Genomic DNA, 25,287 nt, shown 5'->3' with positions numbered 1-25,287 from the left:
AATCTTGATTCATTACTTGCTTACTATAAAACTTTGCAGTAGCTTACTTAAACTCTGTGCTTCAATATCCTATTCTACAATGTAAGGACTGTAATAACACCCACCTTATAAAATTGTCATGAGACTTAAGTGAGTTAATGTGTGTGAAACATTTAGCATAATGCCTGGCACACAGTAACTTCTCAAAAAATATTTGATCTGACTTTGTCTAAGTCAACTTTCTATCACTCATTTAAACACTAGAAACTGAAAACGTTTTTATCTGGAGCCTCAAGATTAAAATGTCTTAACCATGAGATAGATAGATAAATAGATTTGTGTATATTTGTATTATATACATTATAACATACACAAAAATAGAAATGTCAAAAAATGGTAACAAAAATATAAGGAGAAATTGTAATATTTTCTTCCTATATTCTAGCATATTGTTTGGTTACCCCATGGGACTTTGTACCCTGCTCTGAAGAACAATGGAGCCTAACTTATGCCTCCATTCAGATCAATTAAAGTTAACTAGAATTGTGAATACTATTCTACTATTCTAAGTTCTGTGAGAAATACATAGACTTATAGCATGATTCCTTCCCTCAAAGAGTTTATACTCTCATTGAGAAAGTTTTATAGTACTGAAATATTTTAAAAGATAAAATAGTATTTTAAAACAAAACAATAATGAAGTTTATAATAAAGCAAACAATAGAATATAATAAGGTTCTACACGTCACCAGTATGCAATGGGAGATCAATACTGTGAAAGAGCAAACCTGGCTTCAAGCTAATGAGGAAGCTTTCTCTTACACCTTTGAGAAATGATAGAATTAGGGTAGATTAGGCAAAGGTACATGGCATTGAATACGGAGGCAGCAAAAGATCAATCTAGCAGGGAATGGGAGGGAGTGTGTTGAATAGTGATGAGAAAGAATGAAAGATTAAGATGGGACCTGAAGGGAAGAGTAGGAAGACAGATGAGAAAAGATAATGTAGCTGCTTTCATGTATTGGGTATTTACTACAAACCAAGTACAGTGCTGCATGCAATCTCATTTAATCTGCCTAATAACTATAGGGTAAATATTATGATTATCCTTATTTTAGAATTGTTAGAAAATTCACATGAATCATCCAAGTTCACACTTGAAATTCAAACCAAGGTTTATCATCTGTGCTCTAAATCATTGCACCATTTTGAGTGATCCATATTCTTAAAAAAAAAAAATTTGTAGTTGTGTATGGACAGCATGCTTTTATTTTATGTGGTGCTGAGGTGCTTATGAGGTGCTTTTTTAATGTAGTACTGAGGATGGAACCCAGTGCCTCATGCATGCTAGGCAAGCACTCTGCCACTGAGCTACAGCCCCAGCCCATGAATGATCCATATTCTTGACCAAGGGGAATGAGTTAATAAAAAGCAGTCTTGAGGAAAAGAAATTTCATGGTGGTATACAGGATGAGCAGGAACTAGAGGGGACTGGACACAAAGAGACTCTTAAGATGCTGGTAAGTCCTCTTCCCCCAATCTCCTCCCACCAACTCTGAGCCATCCCTATTGTCCATTTCCTCCATGCCTGCACTTGGGCAATCAAGCACTGATGGACACGGTCACCCAAGAGGATAAATTAGCATGTACCATAACTTCAACCTCAAATAAGACTTTCACACTGCCCATCCACCCTACTACTTTTCTCTGGTCAATTTATGCTCCCACACAGCAATAACTCTTTCAAATCTTCCCCATTTTCAAATTCCACCCCCACATGTTTATCAGATCATCATGCCTCCTACTTTAAAAGAAAAAGTAATTGAAATCATCAGCTAGAAACTCAACTGTGCTTTAGATCCTGTCACCTCCTACCATTCAGAAACCTCAAATCATCAGTTATCACTTTCTGTCCCTAATCAGTGTTTCCATCCTGATATGAAACATATTCCAGTCTCCTGAAATAAAAAAATCAAAACCCCACATTCCTCTGCAGGCACTGCCTTATCTCTCTCCTCCCCATAACTCCCCAAATTCTTTAAAGATAGTTTATCTATGCTGACTACCTCTGCTTCTCTGGCTACTCCTTCTCTGTATCTTTTGCAGACTCACCCTATTTTACCTTGCGAAGGCTTGGCCCCAGCCTCTCTACTCTTCTCATTCTGCAGTTTTTCCACAACCAGTGTTTCAGTTTACACCTATACACAGACCAATCTCAAAGTCATATCTGCGGACCAATTCTGTATTCTGAACTACACATTTTTATAACTAATTGCTTCCTTGATGTAATCTCTTAGATAGCTTTAATATCTCAAACTGAACATACCCCAACATGAACTCATCATCTTCTATCCAAACTGATCTTCTTCTGGTATTTCTTTACTGAATGATACCACCATACCTTTAGTTATAAAAGTTAAACTCCTCTCCATCTGTCTCCTCCATTCTCCCACTCACCTGCCATAACCAACCTGTAATTGTGTTCTTTAGATCTTATTGCCTGAATTTCTCTCTCTTTCTTATTTTTCCAGATACTAGAATTGAACCCAGAGGTGCTCTATAACTGAGTGGCATTCCCACTCTTTTTATTCTTATTTTTTATTTTGCAATAGTCTTACTAGGTTGCCTAGGCTGGCCTTGAACCTATGATCCTCTATCCTTAGCCCAGTTGCTGAGATCACAGGTGTGCACCACAATGACTGGCCTAAATACCTCGATACAATCAATTTCTCTCTATCAGTTGCCATGCTGATCAAACTACCAACCTCTGACTACTACAGCAACCTCTCCATTGAGCTCTCTGTCACTGCTCTTGGGTCCCCTCCAATCTGTTCTATTATGCAATCAGAATGATCTTTTTGAAAGGCAAATATAATCATGTCACACACACACAAGCACACACTCAGCTCCTTTTAGTGGCTTTTCATTGTTCACAGGATGAAAAGAATTTTTTTAGTGGAGCCTATAAAGCCATTTATGGTTTGATTCCTACCCACCTCTCCAGCCTTAAATTGTTCCAAGCCTCTCCCTTTTCTTCCAAGCTGCTGCTTCTTCTTCTTCTTCTTCTTCTTCTTCTTTTCTCTCTCTCTCTCTCTCTCTCTCTCTCTCTCTCTCTCTCATACTGAGCATTGAACCCAGGGCCACTTAACCACAGAGCCATATCCCAAGACCTTTTGTTTATTTTTTTAGAGACAGTTTTGCTGATTTGCTTAGGTCCTCGCTAAGTTTCTGAGGCTGCCCTTGAACTTGCAATCCTCCTGCCTCAGCCTCCTGAGTCACTGGGATCACAGGTGTGTGCCACTGCACCCAGCTCTAAGCTTCTTTTCAGTTCTCTAGTACTTAGTATTCTCCTTCTACCAAAAAAGCATTGCACATTCTGTTGCCACAAATTACAATGTTGTTCCTGTTCTTCTTCATTTTATTAATTCATCTTTCAGATCTCAATTCATGCATCACTTCATCAGGAAAGCCTAAATTACCTAACCTCACAAGTAGCTCAAAGTAGTCTATCTGAGAGTATTATGACATCTCATACTTATTCTTCATAGTATTTTCCATACCTGCAGTTTTACAGGTGTTTGGATGTGCATATTAATATCTGTCTTCCTTCCTATGCCATATGGGCAAGGATCTCTTCTTTCACTACTTACCATTGTATCCTCAATTCCAATTTTTAGACTAACTGAATAATTGGAAATGAAGAAGGCAGGGAATGAGGTGAAACAATGTGAAGACCCTAATCCTATCACAATTAGAAAGGAGGAATTAATGGGATATAGTAACAAGTTTAAGAGATAATAACAGAGAAACCTCTAAGAGTTCAAATTTTGATTTTTGGAAATTCAGACAATACTGGTAAAATTCACAAAAATTGAAAAATTGAGACAGAAGCCTCACTCAGAGCAACAACAACAAAAAACACACACCCAGTTTAGGCTTGGATAAGTGGAATTTGGAATCATGATGGAAGATCCAAGTGATAATGGTGCATAGTAAAATTCAAGATTGTCGTAAACTTTCTCCAATTTAAATCACCCAAAATGAAATCCTGCATATTTACCTTAGGGAAACTAGTAATTTAAATTTACCTGAGAATCATGTTACCTACGATGTGAGAATAATCATGGTGGTAGAAAATCTACTAACTTATCTCACTGTCTTGAGCATTAAAATTACTTTTAATTTACATATCCAGAAATTCTGAGGTATGTGTGTAGGATGTTCTTTAGGATTTTGTGGTTATTAGCAAGTAAAATGAATCTTGCAATAACTGTATAGATAACTTGATAAAAGTATATACATCTATAAGGGGGAAAAGTCAAGTTATATAAATAATTTTGAGCTTAATTTTACAAAATCATTTCAATTATCACAGATTCACATTCTGTTAGGTCTTATAAAGAAATCATTATATTTCAACAGTACAATATTTACTTCAGGTTTTCTGCCTTTAAGTTGTCCATAACTACAAGTAAAAGAAAAGAAAAGCCAGGGTCTTAGATTTCTTTTTTAATTTTTTAGGTACCCCAGATTAAATTTAGGAGTACTTAACCATGAGCCTTTGTGTGTGTGTGTGTGTGTGTTTTGAAACAGAGTCTCACTGAGTTGTTTAGGGCCTCACTAAATTGCTGAGGCTGGCTTTGAACTGATAATCTTCCTCCTTCAACCTCTCAAGCCAGAGATTACAGGCAGGGGCCACCGTGCCTGGCTTAGTTTTCATTTTTGCAAATGGGTTTATCACAGCCAATTGGCTTTGGAAAGTTGGTAATTTCTATCACATAGAAGCAATGTGGAATCCCAGAGCCTGAATCACTCTCTATGATTTTGATAGAAGATTTCACAATCCCCAGTCCTTGACAACTGATTAGTAATCGAGCTGCATTCACTTTTTAGGATAACAACAAAACACTAAATATCACAAAATCCTAAATTACCTCCTTTGATGCACTACTCAAAGAGCACTGTTAGTTTAATCCATAACAAGTAATGGGAAACTCTTTTGGAAAACAGGAGATGGGAGTTAAACATGGTATTTTTATCAAAAAGGGCTGAGCCATAGATGTGACAATTATTATTAACATTTCTAGCAAGCCTCTCAAAAAGAAACATAAGATTTACAAAAATATAAACAAATTAGTTGAGCAAGATAGCATTTTAAGTACCAGAGATCTCTTAGAAAATACTTCTTCTAGAGAGCCCACAAAATGGGGAAAAAAAATCTTTGCCATCTGCACCTCAGATAGAGCATTAATCTCCAGGTTATATAAAGAACTCAAAAAAACAAAATACCAAAAAACCCCACCAATAATCAATAAATGGGCAAAGAAACTGAATAGACACTTCACAGAAGAAATACCAATGATCAACAAATATATGAAAAATGTTCAACATCACTAGCAATTACAGAAATACAAATTACTATCTCTCCAGTCAGAATGGCAATTATCAAGAATGCAAGTAACAATTAATGTTGGCAAGGATGTTGGGGAAAAGGTTCACACATACATTGCTGGTAGGACTGCAAATTGGTGCAACCACTCTGGAAAGCAGTATGGAGATTCCTCAGAAAACTTGGAATGGAACCACCATTAGACCCAGTTATCCCACTTCTTGGCATATATCCAAAGGACTTAAAATCAGCATACTATAGAGATGCGACCACATCAATGTTTATAGCAGTTCAATTCACAATAGCTAAGCTATTGAACCAACCTAAGTGCCTTTCAACAGATGAATGGATAAAGAAAATGTGGTACATGTACACAATGGGATATTACTCAGCCATTAAGAAGAATTAAATCATGGCATTTACCAGTAAATGGATGAATCTGGAGACTATCATACTAAATGAAATAAGCCAGTGCCACAAAAACAAAGGCTGAATCTTCTCTCTTACATGAGGATGCTAATTCATAATAGGCATTGAGAAGGGAGAGGGATAAGTGGAGGTTTATGGATTAGACAAGGGGAGTGGGGAGAAAGGAGGGAGAATAGACTGGGAAAGACAGTAGAATCAATTATACATAACTTTCCAATATTCATATATTAATACACAACCAGTGAAACTGCACATATTGTACAACTATAAGAATGGAAAATTATACTCCATGTATGTATGATATGTCAAAACACATTCTACTGTCATGTATAACCAAAAATAATATTTTTTAAAAAATTTAAAAAATATTTTTAAAAGAAAATATTTCTTACATTACTCCATTCTAAACTGAAACCTGGATTTCTATTTTTCAGAAAAAAAATTCCATTTAATCTTTCAGATGCAAGGTCCCCCCCCCCTACATCCCAGAGGGCCTGCTGTATCAAATTTTTTCTCTAAAGTAATTACTAATAAAAATTTATATCTTCATTCATGAAAATCACAGAATTTTAGAACCAAGTCTTAGTAATTATTTTCAATTTTTTTCATTTAAATATGAGGCCCAGAGAGGTTTAATGTTGAGAAGATAAGATTTTCATAGATAAAATATTTAGAGAAGCAATAAGACAGTATGGCAATGCCTCAATTATTTAGCACCCATAAATGCATGCCCTCAATTTACATGGAACCACCAAAGAGAAAGAAGCAAAAAGGCTCTACTGATATAATCAAGAAGAAACAAACTTCAATACTAAAAGCCAAATTCTTCAAACGCTGAACAGTACAAAATACAACAATCATCTAAAATATCTTCTAAGACATAAACTTTAGAGCAGAATATCACATTGTCAAACTGAAACATTAAGGCAAACATGCTATCCCAGACATTGAAAACCAATATTGATCCCAAACTAGCACCATTCTTTGGAAGAGTAACTGCTTTAAAGAATCATTCATATCCCAGATAAAGACAATCAAATCAAACATCAGTAGCTCTTTAGAATCAAGACCCATAGGAACTAAAGAATGTTTAAAACCTAGAACTAAAGAATGTTTAAAACCTAAGTCTAGCAATTCATTACAATGACTTAGCAAACATATTCAGTATAATTAGTGTGTAATGTAGGCTTGATAGTGAATATAAACTTCTTTGATAATTTATTTATTCATGTCCTTTTTGTTGTAATCTACATGTACTTTTGTTTTTCTTAAATTCAGTGGCTCACACTTTCTGCCCACCTATCATTTCTAATGAGAGAAGTTCACTACAGTTTTGTCTCATCAATCATTTCCTCTTCTCCATATGTGGTGTAGGTTTTTTTTGTTAAAGTCCCTAAATGGTATACTTATCTCAATTGAATATAATGCCTATCCTGCTCAGGAAAGAAAATGTTGTAAGTGAGGTAGATACAATGCTAGCCATATCATCCCTATCATTTTGATGCACCTTATTCATCTACACACACACACACACACACACACACACACTTCTATTGCCCAAGAACTGATGTTAAAAGCAAATGGAGACTTTTATCAACTAAACAAGATGACATAGGTCCACTTTTCCCTTTCTCTTCAAAGTAAGAATAACTATAAATCCTGGAAATGGTACAAGTGATAATCAAAGAGTTATGAATGATACTCTAATGAAAACAAACTGATTTGGAACCACAGAATAGAGGAATGATTTAGTGGTGGACATCCTGCCTACCCCAACCCATTATAAAAAGGCAACTCAGGCTTTGCATTTCCCAATCTCCAACAGAGCAACAGAACATAGTCCAAGTAGGCTCATCCACTTCTAGAACAAAGGAGTCCCTCTAACAACATGACACCACTAGCAATGGGAACTGATTGGAATCCTTGGTAACAATGAGCAGCCAACCAAAGCCCTTTCCATCCCTGCAGACCTAAATAAACTCTGCCTACAAAAACACACTGGCTGGACAGAACCGGGTCTGGAAAGACTATTTGCAGGCTGGGGATGGGGCTAGTGGTAGAATGCTTGCCTAACATGTACAAGGCACTGGGTTCTATTCTCAGTACCACATAAAAATAAATCAATGAAATAAAAGGTATATTTAAAAAGACTATTTGCTCCTTTTTTCTCAAAAGTCTCCTCAGCAACTCAGAAACACTAAGTCAAGTAGGCGTAAGAGGAAAAAACGAACCAGCCTCGTTGAACCTGCAGTCTGAGATTAATTTTTTTTTCTACCTCGGGATTGAACCCAGGGGGATTAACTATTGAGCTACATCACCAGCCCTTTTTATTTTTTTTATTTTGAGACAGAATCTCACTAAGTTGCATAGGGATTCACTAAGTTGCTGAGGCTGGCTTTGAACTCGTGATCCTCTAAGCCTCCCAAGTTGCTGGGATTACAGGTATATGCCACCATGCCCAACCCTAAGACTCTTCTCCCTCACCCAGAGATACCAAAGAAGCCAAGAAGAATAACAAAAGGAACCCACTAGCACTAAGTGGTCTGGCCCAAGATTCTTCTTTCCTGCCCAGAGACACAAGGGAAATGATATTAAAGTACAAGAAAATTATAATTTGAGTGAAAAATGATAGTTGACTCATGGTACACCAAGATGAATCAGATATTGGAATTATTTGACAAGAATTTTAAAGCAACCAGCATAAAAGTAACTGTATAAGCAAATATAAATTCTCTTGAAATGAAAAAAAATAGCTCAGAATAGAAATATAAGTTATAAAGAACCAAGTGGAAATACAGAACTAAAAAATATTATAACAGATAGTTTTAAAATTTCATGGATGGGCTCAATAGCAGATTGGAGATGACAGTAGAGTTAATAAATCTGAAAAGAGAACAATAGAATTCACCCAACTGAAACAACAGAAAATAGACTAAAAAAGTAAACAGATCCCTAAGGACATGTGAGACAATAACAAAATATCAACATTCTTATTGAATTTCTAAAAGAGGAGAAAAGCAATGGGACTAAACAGGTATTAAAAGAAATTAAGATTTAAAGCATCCTGAAAACGACAAAAGTCACAAACCTACATATTCAGGAAGCTGAATGATCTTTCAACAATATAAACCCAAATAAATCCATGTCTTATATCATAATTAAACTTTTGAAAGCTGAAAGACAAAGGACAAATCTTGAAAGTATCCAAAGAGTAATGACATATACAAGGGAGCAACAATTCAAATGACAGTAGATTTCTCATCTGGAACGAAACAGGCCATAGGAAGTAGCACAAAATTTTTCAAATGCTGACAGAAAAGAACTGGTAGCTGTGTTTTCTATATCCAGCAAAGCTATCCTTGAGTAAAAAATGGAAATAAGAACATTTTCAGATTAAAGAAAACTAAAATAATTGCTCACTAGCATGCCTACCCTTAGCAGGTTTACTAAAGGGAGTACTTCAAACAGAAGGGAAATTATTATTATTATTATTTTATTCATCCTAATTAGTTATGCATAACTGCAGAATGCATTTTGACACATCATACATATATAGTATAACTTCTCATTCTTCTGCTTGTATCTGATGTAGAATCTCACTGGTTGTAACCTAGAAATCCAACTCCTTGGTTTCTACCTAAAGGACTTAAAATCAGTATACTACAGTAACACAGCCACATCAGCATTTATAGCAGTTCAATTCACAATAGCTAAACTATGGAACCAACCTAGGTGCCCTTCAACAGATGAATGGATAAAGAAAATGTGGTATATATACACAATTGAATACTATTCAGCCTTAAAGAAGAAGCAAATTTTAGCATTTGCCAGTAAATGGATGGAACTGGAGGAAATTATTTGTAAAAAGGAATCTTGGAGGATCAGGAAGAAAGAAGGAGCAATCAACATAAATATGGGTACACACAATAGACTATCATTTCCTTCATGAGATTTATAAATCATATTTGATGATTAAGAGAAAATTTGTAGCAGTATCTGTTACTCAATACAAGTAAAATTTAAATAAGAAAGGTAAGGAACCAAATTGGAAGCAAGGTTTCCATACTTCACTCAAAGTAGTAAAATATTAATACCATTAGACTTGTAATGTCACATTTTTATATTGAAATACCAAGAGCAACCATAAGAAAAATAAACAGAGATAAACTCAAAACATTAAAAATAAAATAAATTGGGGCTGGGGATGTGGCTCAAGTGGTACCCCGCTCCCCTGGCTTGGGTGCAGCCGGGTTCGATCCTCAGCACCACATACAAACAAAGATGTTGTGTCTGCTGAAAACTAAAAAATGTAAATAAAATATTAAAAATAAAATAAATCAAGATGAAATCCTAACATATATTCAAGTAATCCACAAATTGTTTTTTTTTTACCAAAAAAACGCACTTCAGTTATAGATATAGGTAGATTGAAAGTATAAAGGATGGGAAAATTTACATCATGCCAACATTCAGTTTAAGATAAACAAAAGTGGCTGTTATTAACATTTAATAGAGTACAGAACAAAGAAAATTGCTTGAGTCATCAGTACTTTTACAATGATAGAAGGCTTGATTCATCAGGAAGACAGTGATATTACATGTATACACATACACACTCAAACAGCAGAGCAAAATGTATAAATCAAAAGGAGAAGTAGATAGAACCATTATTATAGTTGCAGACTTCAATAACCCTCTATCAGCAACTGATAAAACTACAAAACAGAAAATCAGCAGGTATATAGAAGTCCTAAAAAACAATCAATGAAATTTAGCTGGCATTTAGAACACTCCAATAAACAATGGCACGATACACATTTTCTGAAGCACCCATGGAATATTATTCAACACATACCATACACTGAGCCGTAAAACAGATTTTTAAAAAATTAATTCATAAGATTGTTTCTCTGATCATTATGGAATCGAACTACAAATTAATTTTAGAAAGACCATAGGAATTGTGCTGCTATAAGTATTGATGTGGCTGTGTCCCTGTAGTATGCTGTTTTTAAGTCCTTTGGGTATAAACCAAGGAGTGGGATAGCTGGGTCAAATGGTGGTTCTATTCCCAGTTTTCCAAGGAATCTCTATACTGCTTTCCAGATTGGTTGCACCAGTTTGCAGTTCCACCACCAATGTATGAGTATATCTTTTTCCCTCACAACCTTGTCAACACTTATTGTTGTTTGTATTCTTGATATCTGCCATTCTAATATTCTGACTGGTATGAGATACAATCTTAGAGTATTTTTGGTTTGCATTTCTCTAATTACTAAAGATGTTGAACATTTTTTCATGTATTTTTTGATTGATTGTATATCATCTTCTGAGAACTGTCTTTTCAGATCCTTGGCCCATTTATTGATTGGGTTATTTGGTTTTTTGGCAGCCCAATTAACAATAGCTAAACTGTAAAATCAACGTAGATGCCCTTCAATAGATGAATGAGGAAAGAAGTGGCATATATACACAATGGAATATTACTCAGCAATGAAAGAGAATAAAATCATGGCAGTTGCAGGTAAATGGATGAAGTTAGAGAAGATAATGCTAAGTGAAGTTAACCAATCCCAAACAACCAAATGCCAAATATTTTCTCTGATATGAGGAGGCTGATTCATAGTGAGATGGGGGTTAGCATGGGAGGAATAGATGAACTCTAGATAGGGCAGAGGGTTGGAGGGCAAGGGAGGGGGCATGGGGTTAGAAATGATGGTGAATGTGATGATCATTATTATCAAAAGTACATGTATGAAGACACGAATTGGTGTGAGTATACTATATATACAACCAGAGATATGAAAAATTGTGCTCTATATGTGTAATAGGAATTGTAATGCATTCTGCTGTCGTATATAAATAAAAAATAAATTAAAAAAGAAAGACCATAGGAAAATTTTTAACACAATTCTACATAATCCTCAATTTGAAGGAGACATTGTTAAGAAATTTTTAATTGAATTAAATGAAAGTAAAATATAATATAACAAATTTTGTGAGACACAACTAAAGCAGTACTGTGAAGGAAATTTATAGCACCAAAGGTAGGCAACAGAAAAAAGTCTCAAAATGATGATCTCAGCTTCCACTTCAAGTACCTAGAAAAAAAGAGAGGAAGATAAATCCAAAGTGGGCAGAAGAAAAGATATAATAAAACCACAAAGGAACTCAATGAAATTGAAAATAGCTAAGAAAAAAAGAACAAAAGAAAAATTAAAGCAGTAAAGTTGATTCTTTTAAAGTCAATAAAACTGAAAAATCTCCAGTGAGACTTATAAAGGTGAAAAAGAGAAAAGTTACAAAACACCAATATCAGGAATGAAATAGAATATTACTACACATTCTGTAGCCATTAAAAAGATAATAAGGCAATAACAACACAACCATTAAAGATATTGAACTAGTAATTAAAAAGCTCTAGAAAAATATCCAGGCTCAGATGATTTCATTGGAGTTTACTATCAAATTGATCTTATACAATCTCTTCCAGAAAGAGAAGAGAAATTAAAGCTTTCAAATGTATTTTATGAAGCCAATGCTATCCTGATAATGAAATTACAGATAGTATGGCGAAAAAATTCATAGACTAAGATGTCTTCTAAACTTAAAGCAAAAATCCTCAACAAAATATTAATACAAGTTGAAAGCAGCAATATATACAAAGGATTATACACCATGACTAAGTTGATCTTATTCCAGATATAGAAGGCTGGTTCAACATCGGAAAAACAAAAAATCAGCATGACCCATTATTTCAATAAGCTAAAGAAGAAAAATCATATGCTTATATTACTTGATGTATAAAAGGAATTTCACCAACTCCCACATTTACAGGAATAAACTTTTCACCAATAGAGATCTAAAGATGGCAAGTAAGCACAGGAAGATAATTTCAAATTCATTAGGTATCAGGGTAATGCAAATTAAAACTACATAAATAAATTCATGATAAAATCCTTCAACAAGTTAAGAATAAGCAGGGAGGGCACTGAGGCTGGGGTTGTGGCTCAGCAGTAGAGTGCTCGCCTAGCACGTGTGAGGCCCTGGGTTCGATCCTCAGCACCACATAAAAATAAATAAATAAATAAAGGTACTGTGTCCAACTGAAACTTAAAAAAATAGAGAATTTATAGACACTTGGTAAAATGGATCATCAAGGAACACAAAGCAAACATCAACTACAGTGGTGAAAGAAAAAATGCTTTCCCACTAAGATTAGGAACAAGGCAAGGATATCCATTTGCTACTTTTACTCAGTGTCATAGCAGAAGTTAGAATCTCTCCAATGAAGCAAGGAAAAAAAGGCATTGCGGATTATGTGGTTTATTTGCACAGAAAATCCCAAAGAATCCCCATGGAAAAAAAGAATCTCCACAGTAAACTATAATTGAGTTTAGTAAGGTTACAGATTACAAAATTAACAGTCAAAAATCAATTACATTTCTGCATCGTAAAAAAGAACAGGTAGAAACCAAGAAGCTAGTTACAATAACTCCAGTGATTAACAAAATATGTATATGTCAAAAATCACAAAATGCTAATGAAAGAAACCAAATAAAACCATAAAAAATGAAAAGGCATACCATGTACATAGGTTGGGAATTTTAACCTAGTAAAGACGCCAGTTTTCCCCAAAATGATATACAGATATAATGCAATTCCCATGAAAATTCCAACCAGGTTTTATGCAGGTACAGTCTGAAAATTTACAGAAATGTAAAGAAATGCATAAGCCTTAGAGTAATAATAAACCAACTTTTAAAAAGAAGGGTAAGGTGAGAGGAATCACTGGACCCAATATTAAGTCGTAATATATAGCTATAACAAGACAGTATAGTATTGGCAGAAGGATAGACACAAGATGAATTAAACAAATAGAAGCCTCAGAAATATACCCATATAAATATGCTCTACTGGTTTTTGAAAAGCCTACATCTGGGCATGGTGGTGCATGCCTGTAATACCACTGGTTTTGGAGGCTGAGGCAGGAGAATCGTGAGTTCAAAGCCAGCCTCAGCAAGAGTGAGACCTTGTCTCTAAATAAAATGCAAAATAGGGCTGGGGATGTGGCTCAGTGGTTGAGTGCCCCTGAGTTGAATCCCTGGTATCCCCACCCCCCGAAAAAAAGAGAAACAAAAAATGTACAAACTCAATTCCAAAAAAGGATAACCTTTTCAATGAACAGTACTGGAGCAATTTGACATCCACAGACACAAAAATTATGAACCTCAACCTAATCTTCACACCCTAAGCAAAAATTAACTCAGAAGGGATCACAGACTTAAATGTAAATTTAGAAAAAAAGAACAGGAGAGAATCTTTGGAATCTAGTGCTAAGCAAAGAGTTCTTAGACTTGACACCAAAACTATGATCCATAAAATATAAATTGTTAAGTTAAACTTTCTCAAAATGAAAAGCTCTTCTCTGAGAAACCCCATGTGGAAAGATTTTTAAAAATCTATAGAGTAGGAGAAAATATTTGCAAAACAGATAACAAACAAAGGACTAGAATATGTAAAGAATTTTCAAATCTCAAAAGTAAAACAAACAACCCAATTCTTTAAAAAAGGCAAAAGACTAAAGTATGAAATATGAGATGTCAAGAGCTATGTAATGTTTTGAACAACCAATAAAAAAAGAACTTCCTTTGACATATTTTGTAATTCAGGTTGCATGGAGATTAATTCTCTTTGCTCATTTTTTGATCTGTAAATTCTTTATCTTCACTTTTAAAAGATATTTTCAAAAAAAAAAAAAGGCAAAAGACAGGAACAGGCTTTTCACCAATGGAGAAATAAAGAAGACAAGTAAGCACAGGAAAAGATGTTCAAACTCATATCAGGGCAATGCAAATTAAAACTACTATGAGATATTACTACACATTTGCAAGAATGGTTAAAATAAAAAAATACGTAACACAAAATGCTGGCAAGGATGCAGAGAAAATAGATCATTCCTACATTGCTGGTGGAAATGTAAAATGTCAAAGGCATTTTAGAAAATAGTTCAGCAGTTTTTTATAAAATGAATCATGCAATTACCATATAGCCCAGAAACTTCACTATAAGCATTTATTCCAAAGAAATGAAAATTTTTGTTTATACAAAAGCCTGTACATAAATGTTCATAATGATTTTTTTGCAATAAAAATTAGAATTGGCCCAGATGTCTTTCAATGGGTGAATGGGTAAGAAATAGCAACAAAAACTTCAATGCATCCACTCTATGGAATATTATTCAGCAATAAAAAAGAACAAATTATTGTCATGCATAACTACCTGATGACTCTCCAGAGAATGATGCTGAAAAGTCAACCTTAAAAGGTCACATACTATGTGATTCCATTTATATAATATTCTTGAAATGACAAAATTTTAGAAATAGAGGACAAATTAGTGATTGTCAGGAATTAGTGTTTGGGGTAATAAAGGGGGGGGTGGGAAGGAATGATGGGAAAGAGGTAAGTATCATTATAAAAGGACGACATGAGGAATTTTAGTGGTATAAGAACTGTTCAAGAATGCATTGCAGTTTTTATTGCTGTTTCTTACCCATTCACCTATTGAAAGACATCTGGGCCATTCATTTTAGAAACTAGTCCAGCAGTTTCTTGTAAAATGAATCATGCAATTACCATATAGCCCAGAAACTGCACTCATTCTAGTCCTGTTGTGAACAAGTGATCACTTCCACAAATTATTTACATGAGCTTTGCTGTCTGTGTATATTAAACTGGTGATAATCCGTGCTGATTCAAAGGGGCCTGTGAGCTTAATTGCCATTTGCTCTTTCACTCTAGACAAAATTGTATTTTTGTAATCATTGGGAGTTAGAGAACAGAGGTATAGAGTAGTTGAATATTTATGAGGCATTTTGAGGCAGATGTACCTGCCAACAGAATATTAAGTAGAACATTTGCTAAGGTACCAAATTCTGGTTGTGATTTGGGTATATCACATCATATTAAATCTGTGTGTTGTTCTAGCCCACATATCACATCTGGTTTTTCTTTCAATCACGACCTCTATAAATATAATTCAATGTGTTGATTAGATTTGTGGGAGATAATGGTGGATCAGAAAGTGCCACAAACAGATTTACCGGTGGGGTACTAAAAATATGAAATGAGCATCTTTAAGATGATAAGGGAGATATTTTTTCAAAATGGTGTCTGCGTTCAGTTTTTAAGCAAGGACATGAAAAATGAATCTTGTGATAGACAGGTTAGAGTCTCCATGTCTGAATCTATAGGAGAATGTCAGTCTGTGCAGGAGAATACAAATAAGAAAGCTTTGAAGAAAGTACAAACAGCTCATGCTTATCTTTCGTGATGAAAAACGAGGGGAGCACAGAGAATTGATGTACAAGGGCAAGACCAAATTGCCTTTTAGCTATAGAGTCCATCACTGTGGAATCTTTCATAAGAGAGCTGATAATTGGATAGAAGGATTAATAGTAGGACAACAAAGGCCTTTAGAAAATACATAAACTATGCAATCCATCTCTACATATTTTAATGGTTGGTTCATAACATAATTCAAAGCAGTTGGAGCATTAGGTCAATTAATAATCCTCAGAAAATCAATGACCCAACAGATAGAGGAACACTATGTTTTAATACAGTGTAGATTTCCCAGGATGGACTTAATTCATGTGAATTCATTCTTTTCAATAGAAAGGATTCCTCAAATGTATAACTCAGAGTAATTTAATCTGCATGCCTTTGTGAGACTCTTCATCTTCATACATTCCTGGGTCAGAAAAAATTCTCTGTTGGATCATGTTTCCAAGTTGAAATTAGGAAATTATGTTCACCATACCTAAAGAGGATCTTCAGTTTATGATCAGGTCTTAATGGTTCTTCCAAGACATATCTGTCACCACACTTTACTTTAAAAAGTCTTGTACACTTTTCTCATAGCTAAAAATTGGAAATAAATTCAAAGTCCTTCAAATAGAGCTTGTTGAATAAATTATAGCATATTCTTATTCTATCATACTACTCAGCAGCCCACCCCTAGAAATAATCAGATAGCTCTATATTATATGACATGGAAATATCTCCAAAATATATTATTATTTTTTAAAAAAATAGATGCAAATGGCTATGCATATAATGATGATCCCAGCCGTGATAAAAAAAAAAAAAGAAAAAATATAATGCGTACATGTAAACCTGAGGTTTGCATTTTTTCTGCAAGTATACCTAAGAAATTTTTTTTGTACCAGGGATTGAACCCAGGGACACTTATGCACTGAGCCACATAATCAGAACTTTTAATTTTTTCCTTTTGAGACAGTGTCTCAATAAGTCACTGAGGCTGACCTTGAATTTGTGATCCTCCTTCCTCAGCTTCCCAAGTCATACCTGGCTACCTAAAAAATTCTTAATTTTTTTCTGTGGTGAGATAGATACCTGCGGTGGGAGATTAAAGTGAAAAGAGACTTTTAGTTTGGATTTATATCTTTGTGTAATTTTAGTTTTTTAACTGTATGTGTTAATTTTACTTTAAGAGACTAATTTTAATGAATAGTTGAATTAGTGGAATAACTAGTGAAAATTATAAGTCAATTTAAATTGTAAAAGCTTATGTACTTTTTCTGAGAAATTCTACTTTTAGGAATTTGGCCTATGAAATTGTAAGCCCAAGTATAACAAGATGTATGTATGTATGAGGAACTTACTGTAGCATTATTTGTAACTGCAAAAAAAACTAAAACAATTTCAATATGCATTAATGGAAGGTTAAGTGGATTATGTTACATCTACACAATGAAATATAAATAGCCCTAAAATAGATTTAAATGTACTTGTATGTCCATGATAAGATCATTAAAATAAATAAAGTTTTTAAATAATATGTATGTATGTTTGATCTTTGTTTTTAAACTACATGCATTCATGCATATACATGTGCCCATACACACTCACTTTATAAACCCATAAGAAAAATAGACATTTCTATGTAGAAGATGAAGAGTAGGTTTTACTTTATACTTCATATATTTCATATTGTTTAAATCTATTTTTATTCACAACCATATATATTGTATTTATAATTTTTTAAAATAAGGAAAAGAAGCTACAAATATCCCCCAACATAAATTTCTAATGAATGGCACCTTTACTGTAATTATTTATCACTATGATGTTTAAATATTCCTCAGACATCTCCAACTATAGTGGATACTTATTTAATAAACCCAGGTAGGGTTGATGTTTTCCAGCAATTTTCCCTAAAAGCCTTGTTTTCATGAATATATAAATACATATAATTTATGTGTAAATACGTTTATGGAGAATTGTAACCTAGCAATCTGCTCATTAAAATTTATTTTTAAAGGTCATAATCCTTCTATGGACCATAAATACCAATTTGTTAGGCAAAGTTAAACCCAGACATTACTCATATTTATTCATACATTGCCACCCTTTCTCTACATGTGATATAGCCAAGACAAAAGTAAAAGAAATTCTGTGGTGTTATAGTTCCTTAAGTGGTGAGGCCAACAATAACTCCAGCTAATAACTTAATCCCCCCAGGTGGGTTATCAGTGCCAGAAATTTCTATCAATGGAAGCTTTTAAGCCAGTGGTTCACCACCTTTTGGGGGGCCATAGAATCCCTTGAGAGAGTCCTACATGATATAGGGGTGAAGAGAACATGGACTTTGCAACTAGACACATCTTTGTTTAAATGCCAACTCCACTGTTTATTTCATTGGTGACCTTAGGCAATACACTTAACCTCTCTGAGCCTCTCTCTTCACCTATAAAATGCCTGGCACATAATAAGAACTTAGTCAAAGGCAGCAGTTATATTGTTAGGATGAGATAAAAAATGTTGACTCTCCCTGAAAAAAGATCCACCTTGCATTTTTAGGATATTGCATATGATTTCAAGGGCTTTGCCAACTCCTTCAACCAATTCTGGTCCTCAGGTTAGGAACTCTTGTTTAAAGATATGGAATCAACACTTGAAACCTGAAAAGTAGAGAGAATATTTTCTACCCTTTTTTCTTACTTGTCATTTTAGGTAGTGTTTTCTTGTGTTGGATTATTTGTGTGTTATGCACATAAAGACTCAACCCAACCAATAGAGTGGATTGCAAAATAAAAAAAGTGTACAAAAGAGCAAAATAAATAAGAGCTGTACAGCACTTTAACCCATTAATTAGATTTAGTTATTTACCAGACAAATATTAAAGGCTATGGCCATTAGGTGACCAGATTCAGTTTTTATATACCACTATAAAGCATGTGAGTTTGCTAGGGCCATATTTTTGTTTCCTTAGATCAAACATAAAATTATTTTAAACTGCTTTACATGAGCTGATCAGAGTTAACCTACTAGTTCCTAGCTCAGTTTTATGATCAGAGCCAGCTAGATCTGTTCTCCTTTATTTTCAAGAGTTCAGAAAAGAGAAAAAACAGTGCCTTCAGTTAGCAGCACAAAGGAATAGCTTTTGTTCTTTCTTTGCATCGGTCTGATCTCAAAGAAATAGAAATCCCCTGCAATGTGCCTCTACCATTAACTCAAACAACATATGGACTGTTGATGAAAGTATATCCCAACAGTCTATGAGAGCCCTCTTAGGCTTGGATCTAGCCCCTATTCCCTCCCTAATTGTTCTCCTCCCAAATTCATAAGTAAACAATACCCCAAGAATAAGTGAACATTTCAGGAAATGAGAAAAATTCTATTTTGATGCTATTATCACTGACTGTGACCCATGCTTCAGGACTGTTGTTGATGATGGTGGAGAAGATTGGCAATGAGAAGAGTGGAATTTTACAGAGAAAAACAATCCTGTATTTCCTTCTCAAAAGCAGAGAGGAGAAACATGCATGCATAATTCCAAGAAGAGAGGATTTTTTACAAGAACCCTATCCAAATAGTTCTTCAATATCATCATTACATTCACAAGAAAAGTGAATTGGTTTATGAATACCATTCCCAGCTAAAAGAACCAGCACTCCTTGGTAAAACATCTGATTCTTGGGCTGAAGAGAAAAAATACAAGATTATCCTAGAGTATCTTGTGCCAAAAAATAAGAAAATGCTCAAAGAATGATGGGGTATGTCAAAGGGACACAAGAGCCAGATTGGAGAGCCCCCACTTGCTAAATTTGGGCCAATTTGAGTATCAAAATAAACAATAGTAACAGATTTTAATCCAATGAATAAAATGAGAATCCATGAGTTCATGCTCATATAAATAAACACATAAATGAATGAATGGACAGGTAAATGTGGAAGAAGAGAAAACTATTCCTTTAGAATGTCCACTAATAAGTGTAGAAAAAGAATGGAGTTTGCCACCACTGAAGTAACTGGTGATTCAGACAAGAATCATCAATAGATATAAAACTACTGGATAAAAGTTTGATAAGAATAGGGTATTTATGTAGCCCCCAAACTTCTCCCCCAGAAATTGCTTAATAATTACAAAGAAAAAAAACACATTTACTATGGAAAATTTTGCCAGAGATCATAATCAAGTGATCAAAGTTATCATCTCAAATAATGGGACAAATTGGCACCATGTGTCTACTGATGTAGTAATGCACTGAGAAGAACAACATCATTTCTGTGGTATTCTTGCCAAAATACAAAGCATAAAGTTAACCACGAGGAAATATTAGACAAACCCAAATTAAGGGAAATTACACAAAATAATTGGACCGTATGCTAGAAATGTCTAAGTCATGAAAGACAAGTAAGTGTGTCAGTCAGCTTTTCATTGCTGTGACTAAAGCATGTGACAAGAACAACTAAGAGGAGAAGTTTCTTTTGACTCACTGACTCGGAGGTTCACTTCAAGGTGGGCTAAATCCATTGCACTCCAACTAACGTGAGAGCACATCATGGCAGAAGGGCATGGGGAAGGAAGGGAAGCTGCTCTCCTCATAGCAACCAGATAACAGAGGAGGGGGAAGGGGTCACAGAGAAAATGAACCCTTCCAGGTCATGCCCCCAGTGACCCACCTCCTCCAGCCATTCTCCACCTACCTACAGTTAATACCCAGTTGTTTCATTCAAATTAGAATGGACTGATTAAGTGACAGTTCTCATGATCCAATCATTTCATCCATCCCTGCATTAACACAAGAATTTTGGGGGGACCGTTCATATACAAACCATAACAACAAGGAAAGACTGAGGATCTCTTCCAGATTGAAGTCTAAAGAGACATTCTAACTAAATACAATGAATGTATGCTCCTGAATTGGATCCTAGATCAATCAAAAACAGCTATAAAGAAAGTTATTAAAAGAATTCACTAAATTTGAATATAAACTGTGAATTAGATATAAGTATTGTATCAATATTAAATTTCTAATTTTGAATATACAGTGTGCTTAAGTAAGATAATTCCTTATTCTTAGGGAAAATGCATGGAGGTATTTAGTGATAAAAGGGAATCATGCCTGCAACTTACTCTCAAATGATTCACAAATAAATTAGATGTGTGTGTGTGTGTGTGTGTGTTTTATGTGTGTAGGAGGAGGGGAAGAGGAAGAGAAGAGAAATGAGAAAGATTAAAATACAGAGGATGGGCCAGGCACAGTGGTGCACACCTGTAATGCCAGCAACTCAGGTAGTTGAGTCAGGAAGATTGAGGCCAGCCTGGGAAAATTAGTGAGACCCTGTTTCAAAATTTAAAAAAATGAAAAAGGACTGTTAGTGTAGCTGAGTAGTAAAGTGTCTCTGGGTTCAATTCCTAGTACCAAGAAATAAAGAAATAAAAAATAAAAAGATATGGAGGATGATAAAGTATATAAGGAAGTGTTAACCATCGATGAACCTAAGAGTATGAAATATGTTGTTATTCTTACAATATTTGTGTAAATTCGAAATTATATCAAAATAAAAGGTAAATGAAAACAATATTTGCTGTATATTAAAAGTAAATGAAAACTTGTGGCAATCTCAGGCTCTTGCCAGAACACTGATGGAAGAGCGGATTCATTGGCGTGGCATTTATGCTAACCTTGCTAAGGAGAAAAATGAATTAGTTACTCACAGCAGCGCAGTGTCCTGTCAACAGTTGGGATGATCTTGTTGAGAAGCCAAACATCTTCCTCCCAACTAATGATATTTCCATCTAAACACTTCATAAACTCTTCAGTTTCCAAGATGCGATCCCAGAGTTGAAAGTAGTATAAGCTGCCAGTAAAGTGAGGTGCCACTTTTTTCACCTGGCCATCTTCATTCTTGGGCAAGTGCCCTAAGACCAGCGTCCCATTAGGTGTCAGGCTGCGTGGCTCATCCATTATTATCACTAACCTTTTTTGATTCAGGAAAATCTCTAATCTGCCCTTCACCCCATCCCATATCAAGCATATTGTATACCATTTAAATGGAATCAGTCGGTAACTGACATAAAAGGTCTTGCCCAAGTTGTGTAGTATTAGATGCCGATGGTCCCCTGCAAGTCCAAAGTCTAAGTCTTCTCTGCCCAACACAGTGTTTTTAATAATATAGGAGAAGGCCTTCCAATAACCTGGCTTGCCATTTTTGGCTACCATATCAATACATGTTGTGAATTGGCTCAGTTCAGGAATGGTCTTGGCCAGGCTTACATATGTGTCACTTTTTCCATAAAAATCCAGCTTTTTTCCTTTTAGTGAAAGTGTATCTGTCCAGATTTGGAGAAGGGAGAAAGAGAAAACAAATCAAATTTCAGTTAAATTTTTTATCATCTTTGGCAGTATGCTCAAATTGCACAATATAATTATGAATCAATCCTGATACAAATAATCAAATTGTAGATATAACAAAAATCATCTCTTTTTGACATTGGCATGTGATGTTTTTGGCAGAAGCATTTCTTCCTAATTATACTTTGCCTGGGCTAATATAAAAAGTTAGATTAGTGTTCCCAGAGCCCACACCAGCTGGACAATTTGGAGGGGCCATTAGAAATGTGTGGCTAGCCTACACTTCAGATTTTCTACATATAATTCTCATGCATATATAAAATCAAAAGAGAATTGTTTCGACCCACCTAACCACCTTATTCATGATTCCACAGAGATTTGTTTCTTCAATACCTATTCCTGAGCCAAAAGACCTGTTTTATTCTGTCTCCAGAGACTTCTTCTCACTGAAAAAGCACTGGCAAAGGCTTGAAGGATGACCATCTGGACAATATTGAAATTTGGGGGTTTCTGCTTGGACTAAGGAATGGAAGAGATGGCATTGCCCTGAATGCATCTGGATGCCCTCCTTCCCTCTCCCCGCTGAGAGAGCTTAAGGCACTCTAGACAGCCATGGACCCAGTTATCATTGGTTATGAAGTCAGAGAGCCTGGAGTGGAATCCCAGCTCCAACTGACACACATCAGTTTAAACTTGAGCAAGTAAGTGAACCTCCCTGGGCCTAAATGTTTGTTTCAGTTAAATGAAGATTTAGGACCATAGTGCTTTATGTTTGCCCAACAAAAGGGGCCACAGTTCACATTGGAATCTAGGCCAGGTGGTCCCTGTCTACTGACAGGATTATTTGAAGATTGAGATAATGTACACAAAGCCTTCTCAAGTGTACATTTCCTTTGGTACAGTGTTTTGGCAGGCAGCTTGAAAATTTAAATCAGGTATTTCTCCTGTCTCATAGGAAGCTATTAAATTGTGATATTATCACCACTACAAGTGTCACAGCCCTAGGCCACTGGGCAAATATCCAAGGTTTGCCTAATGTCAACCTACTTCCATGCCCAGGACAGACCAAGCCAAACCAAAAAAAGCTTTGTGGCAGAATAAAATTGTTAACTTCTCTCTGAATTAGAGTCATAATATTGGGACCACTACTTCAAAACAGTGACAGCCATAGCAGCACACTATAGAGGCTGGAAGGAAGTGACAACTGCCCTGCTTCTTGGAGATGCCTCCAAATGAGAGCCTTCAGATATTCTCCACCCATTCAAAATTCTCTCCCTCCATTCCTTTACTGAATAGCCTCCAAAAGCAAACAAGCACATGTATATGCTTGCCCACACACACATTCATGCACACACTCAACCTGCACATGCATGTGCGCGTGCACACACACACACACACACCATACCCATGTGCAGGAATTCATATTATCCACCCGCCAGTTATTGTTCAATTATCTATGATAGATGAGAAAATGCTTATTTCTATTCTTGGTATATGGTATTATCTTATCATCTTTCATGTAGCTAATAAATCAAGAGTTAATCCCACAAGACAGTAACACCATGATATCTAACTCTTGATTATTGTTGGTTAACATTGCTTTTCTGCTCAGCCCTCCAAATGACGTCAAATAAAACATTTAAGAACTGGTTTTATGGTGAATATAAATCTTCATGGCTTACTTGTTGCTTAAGAAAAGAATGTATCATAGTCTCACATGGTCTACAAGGGCCTCTCCTCTCTGCAATATACTAATATAAAACCAGTTGCCAAGGGAGAAGAATGAGCAATTTACAAAATCAAAAATATAAAGGCCAACAATAAAAAAAGATGCCACCTCACCATTTTTTAAGCACAAATTAAAACAGTAATAACATACCATTTTGCCTACTAGATTGATAAAATCATAGAAGATTGATGATACCCAGCATTGGCAAACATTTGGGGAAATGACTAATTCTTATATGATGCTGGTGGGAGTACCAGTTGAGTAGGGTTTTTGAAGGACAATTTGCCAGTTTCTATGACAATTTTAATTGTATATATATATACTTTTATTTTTTTGGTACCAGGGACTCAACCAGGAGTGTTTAAACACTGAGCCACATTTCCAGTCCTTTTATATTTTATTTTGAGACAGGTTCTCATGAGGTTGCTTACAGTCTCACTAAATTTCTGAGGCTGGCTTCAAACCTGTGATCCTCCCTCCCAAATTGCTGGGATTATAGGTGTGCACCACCACGCCCAGTAAATTGTGTGTATACTTTTGGCCCAGAAACTCAATTTCCATCAATTTATTCTAAAAAAATATACATATATACAAAGATGTGAGTACAAGGATATTTACTGCAGCTTTGTTTCTAATCATGAAAAAAAACGTGTCTATTCATAAGTGGATAGTTAGGAAAATTGCTACTTCTGAGCAATGAAGTACTAAAGCATATAAAGTAGACATATATAGTCATGGAGAAATTTTCAACTCTTAAAATTATGTGAAAGGGGAGTTACTTAAGTGTAAGTATAGTATTATTTATTAAAAATAAAAGAAAAATATATGTGTTAGTATACACATAGAAAAAAGTCTGGAAGAGCGTATCAAACAGTTAAGAATGATTATCTTTAAATAGGAGATTTAGGGGGATTTTGATTTTCTGTATTATTTATTTAAGTAATTACTGCATTTTAAATGATCATATTTTGCATTTATAATCAGAAAAATATAGATAGACTGATGGTTGGATGAATAGTGAAAGAAAGAAAGAAAGAAAGAAAGAAAGAAAGAAAGAAAGAGAGAGAAAGAAAGAGAGAAAGAAAGAAAGAA

At 35.0% G+C, this 25,287-nt stretch overlaps 1 protein-coding gene across 1 annotated transcript in view; it reads right to left on the bottom strand.

Moving 5' to 3' along the window:
- Nucleotides 1-25,287, bottom strand: part of Adgrg4 (adhesion G protein-coupled receptor G4) — a 109,584-nt gene that overhangs the window by 69,277 nt on the left and 15,020 nt on the right. The window contains exon 5 of the mRNA XM_058586650.1: nt 21,830-22,444. Coding sequence (XP_058442633.1) covers nt 21,830-22,444 — 615 coding nt within the window. The remainder of the gene's footprint in view (nt 1-21,829; nt 22,445-25,287) is intronic.

This window comes from Marmota monax, unplaced genomic scaffold, assembly GCF_021218885.2.
Source record: "Marmota monax isolate L192 unplaced genomic scaffold, Marmota_monax_Labrador192_F-V1.1 WCK01_AAM20220418_F8-fsc00333, whole genome shotgun sequence".
Lineage (NCBI taxonomy): Eukaryota > Metazoa > Chordata > Mammalia > Rodentia > Sciuridae > Marmota > Marmota monax.
This window is presented reverse-complemented; position numbering and strand designations above follow the sequence as displayed.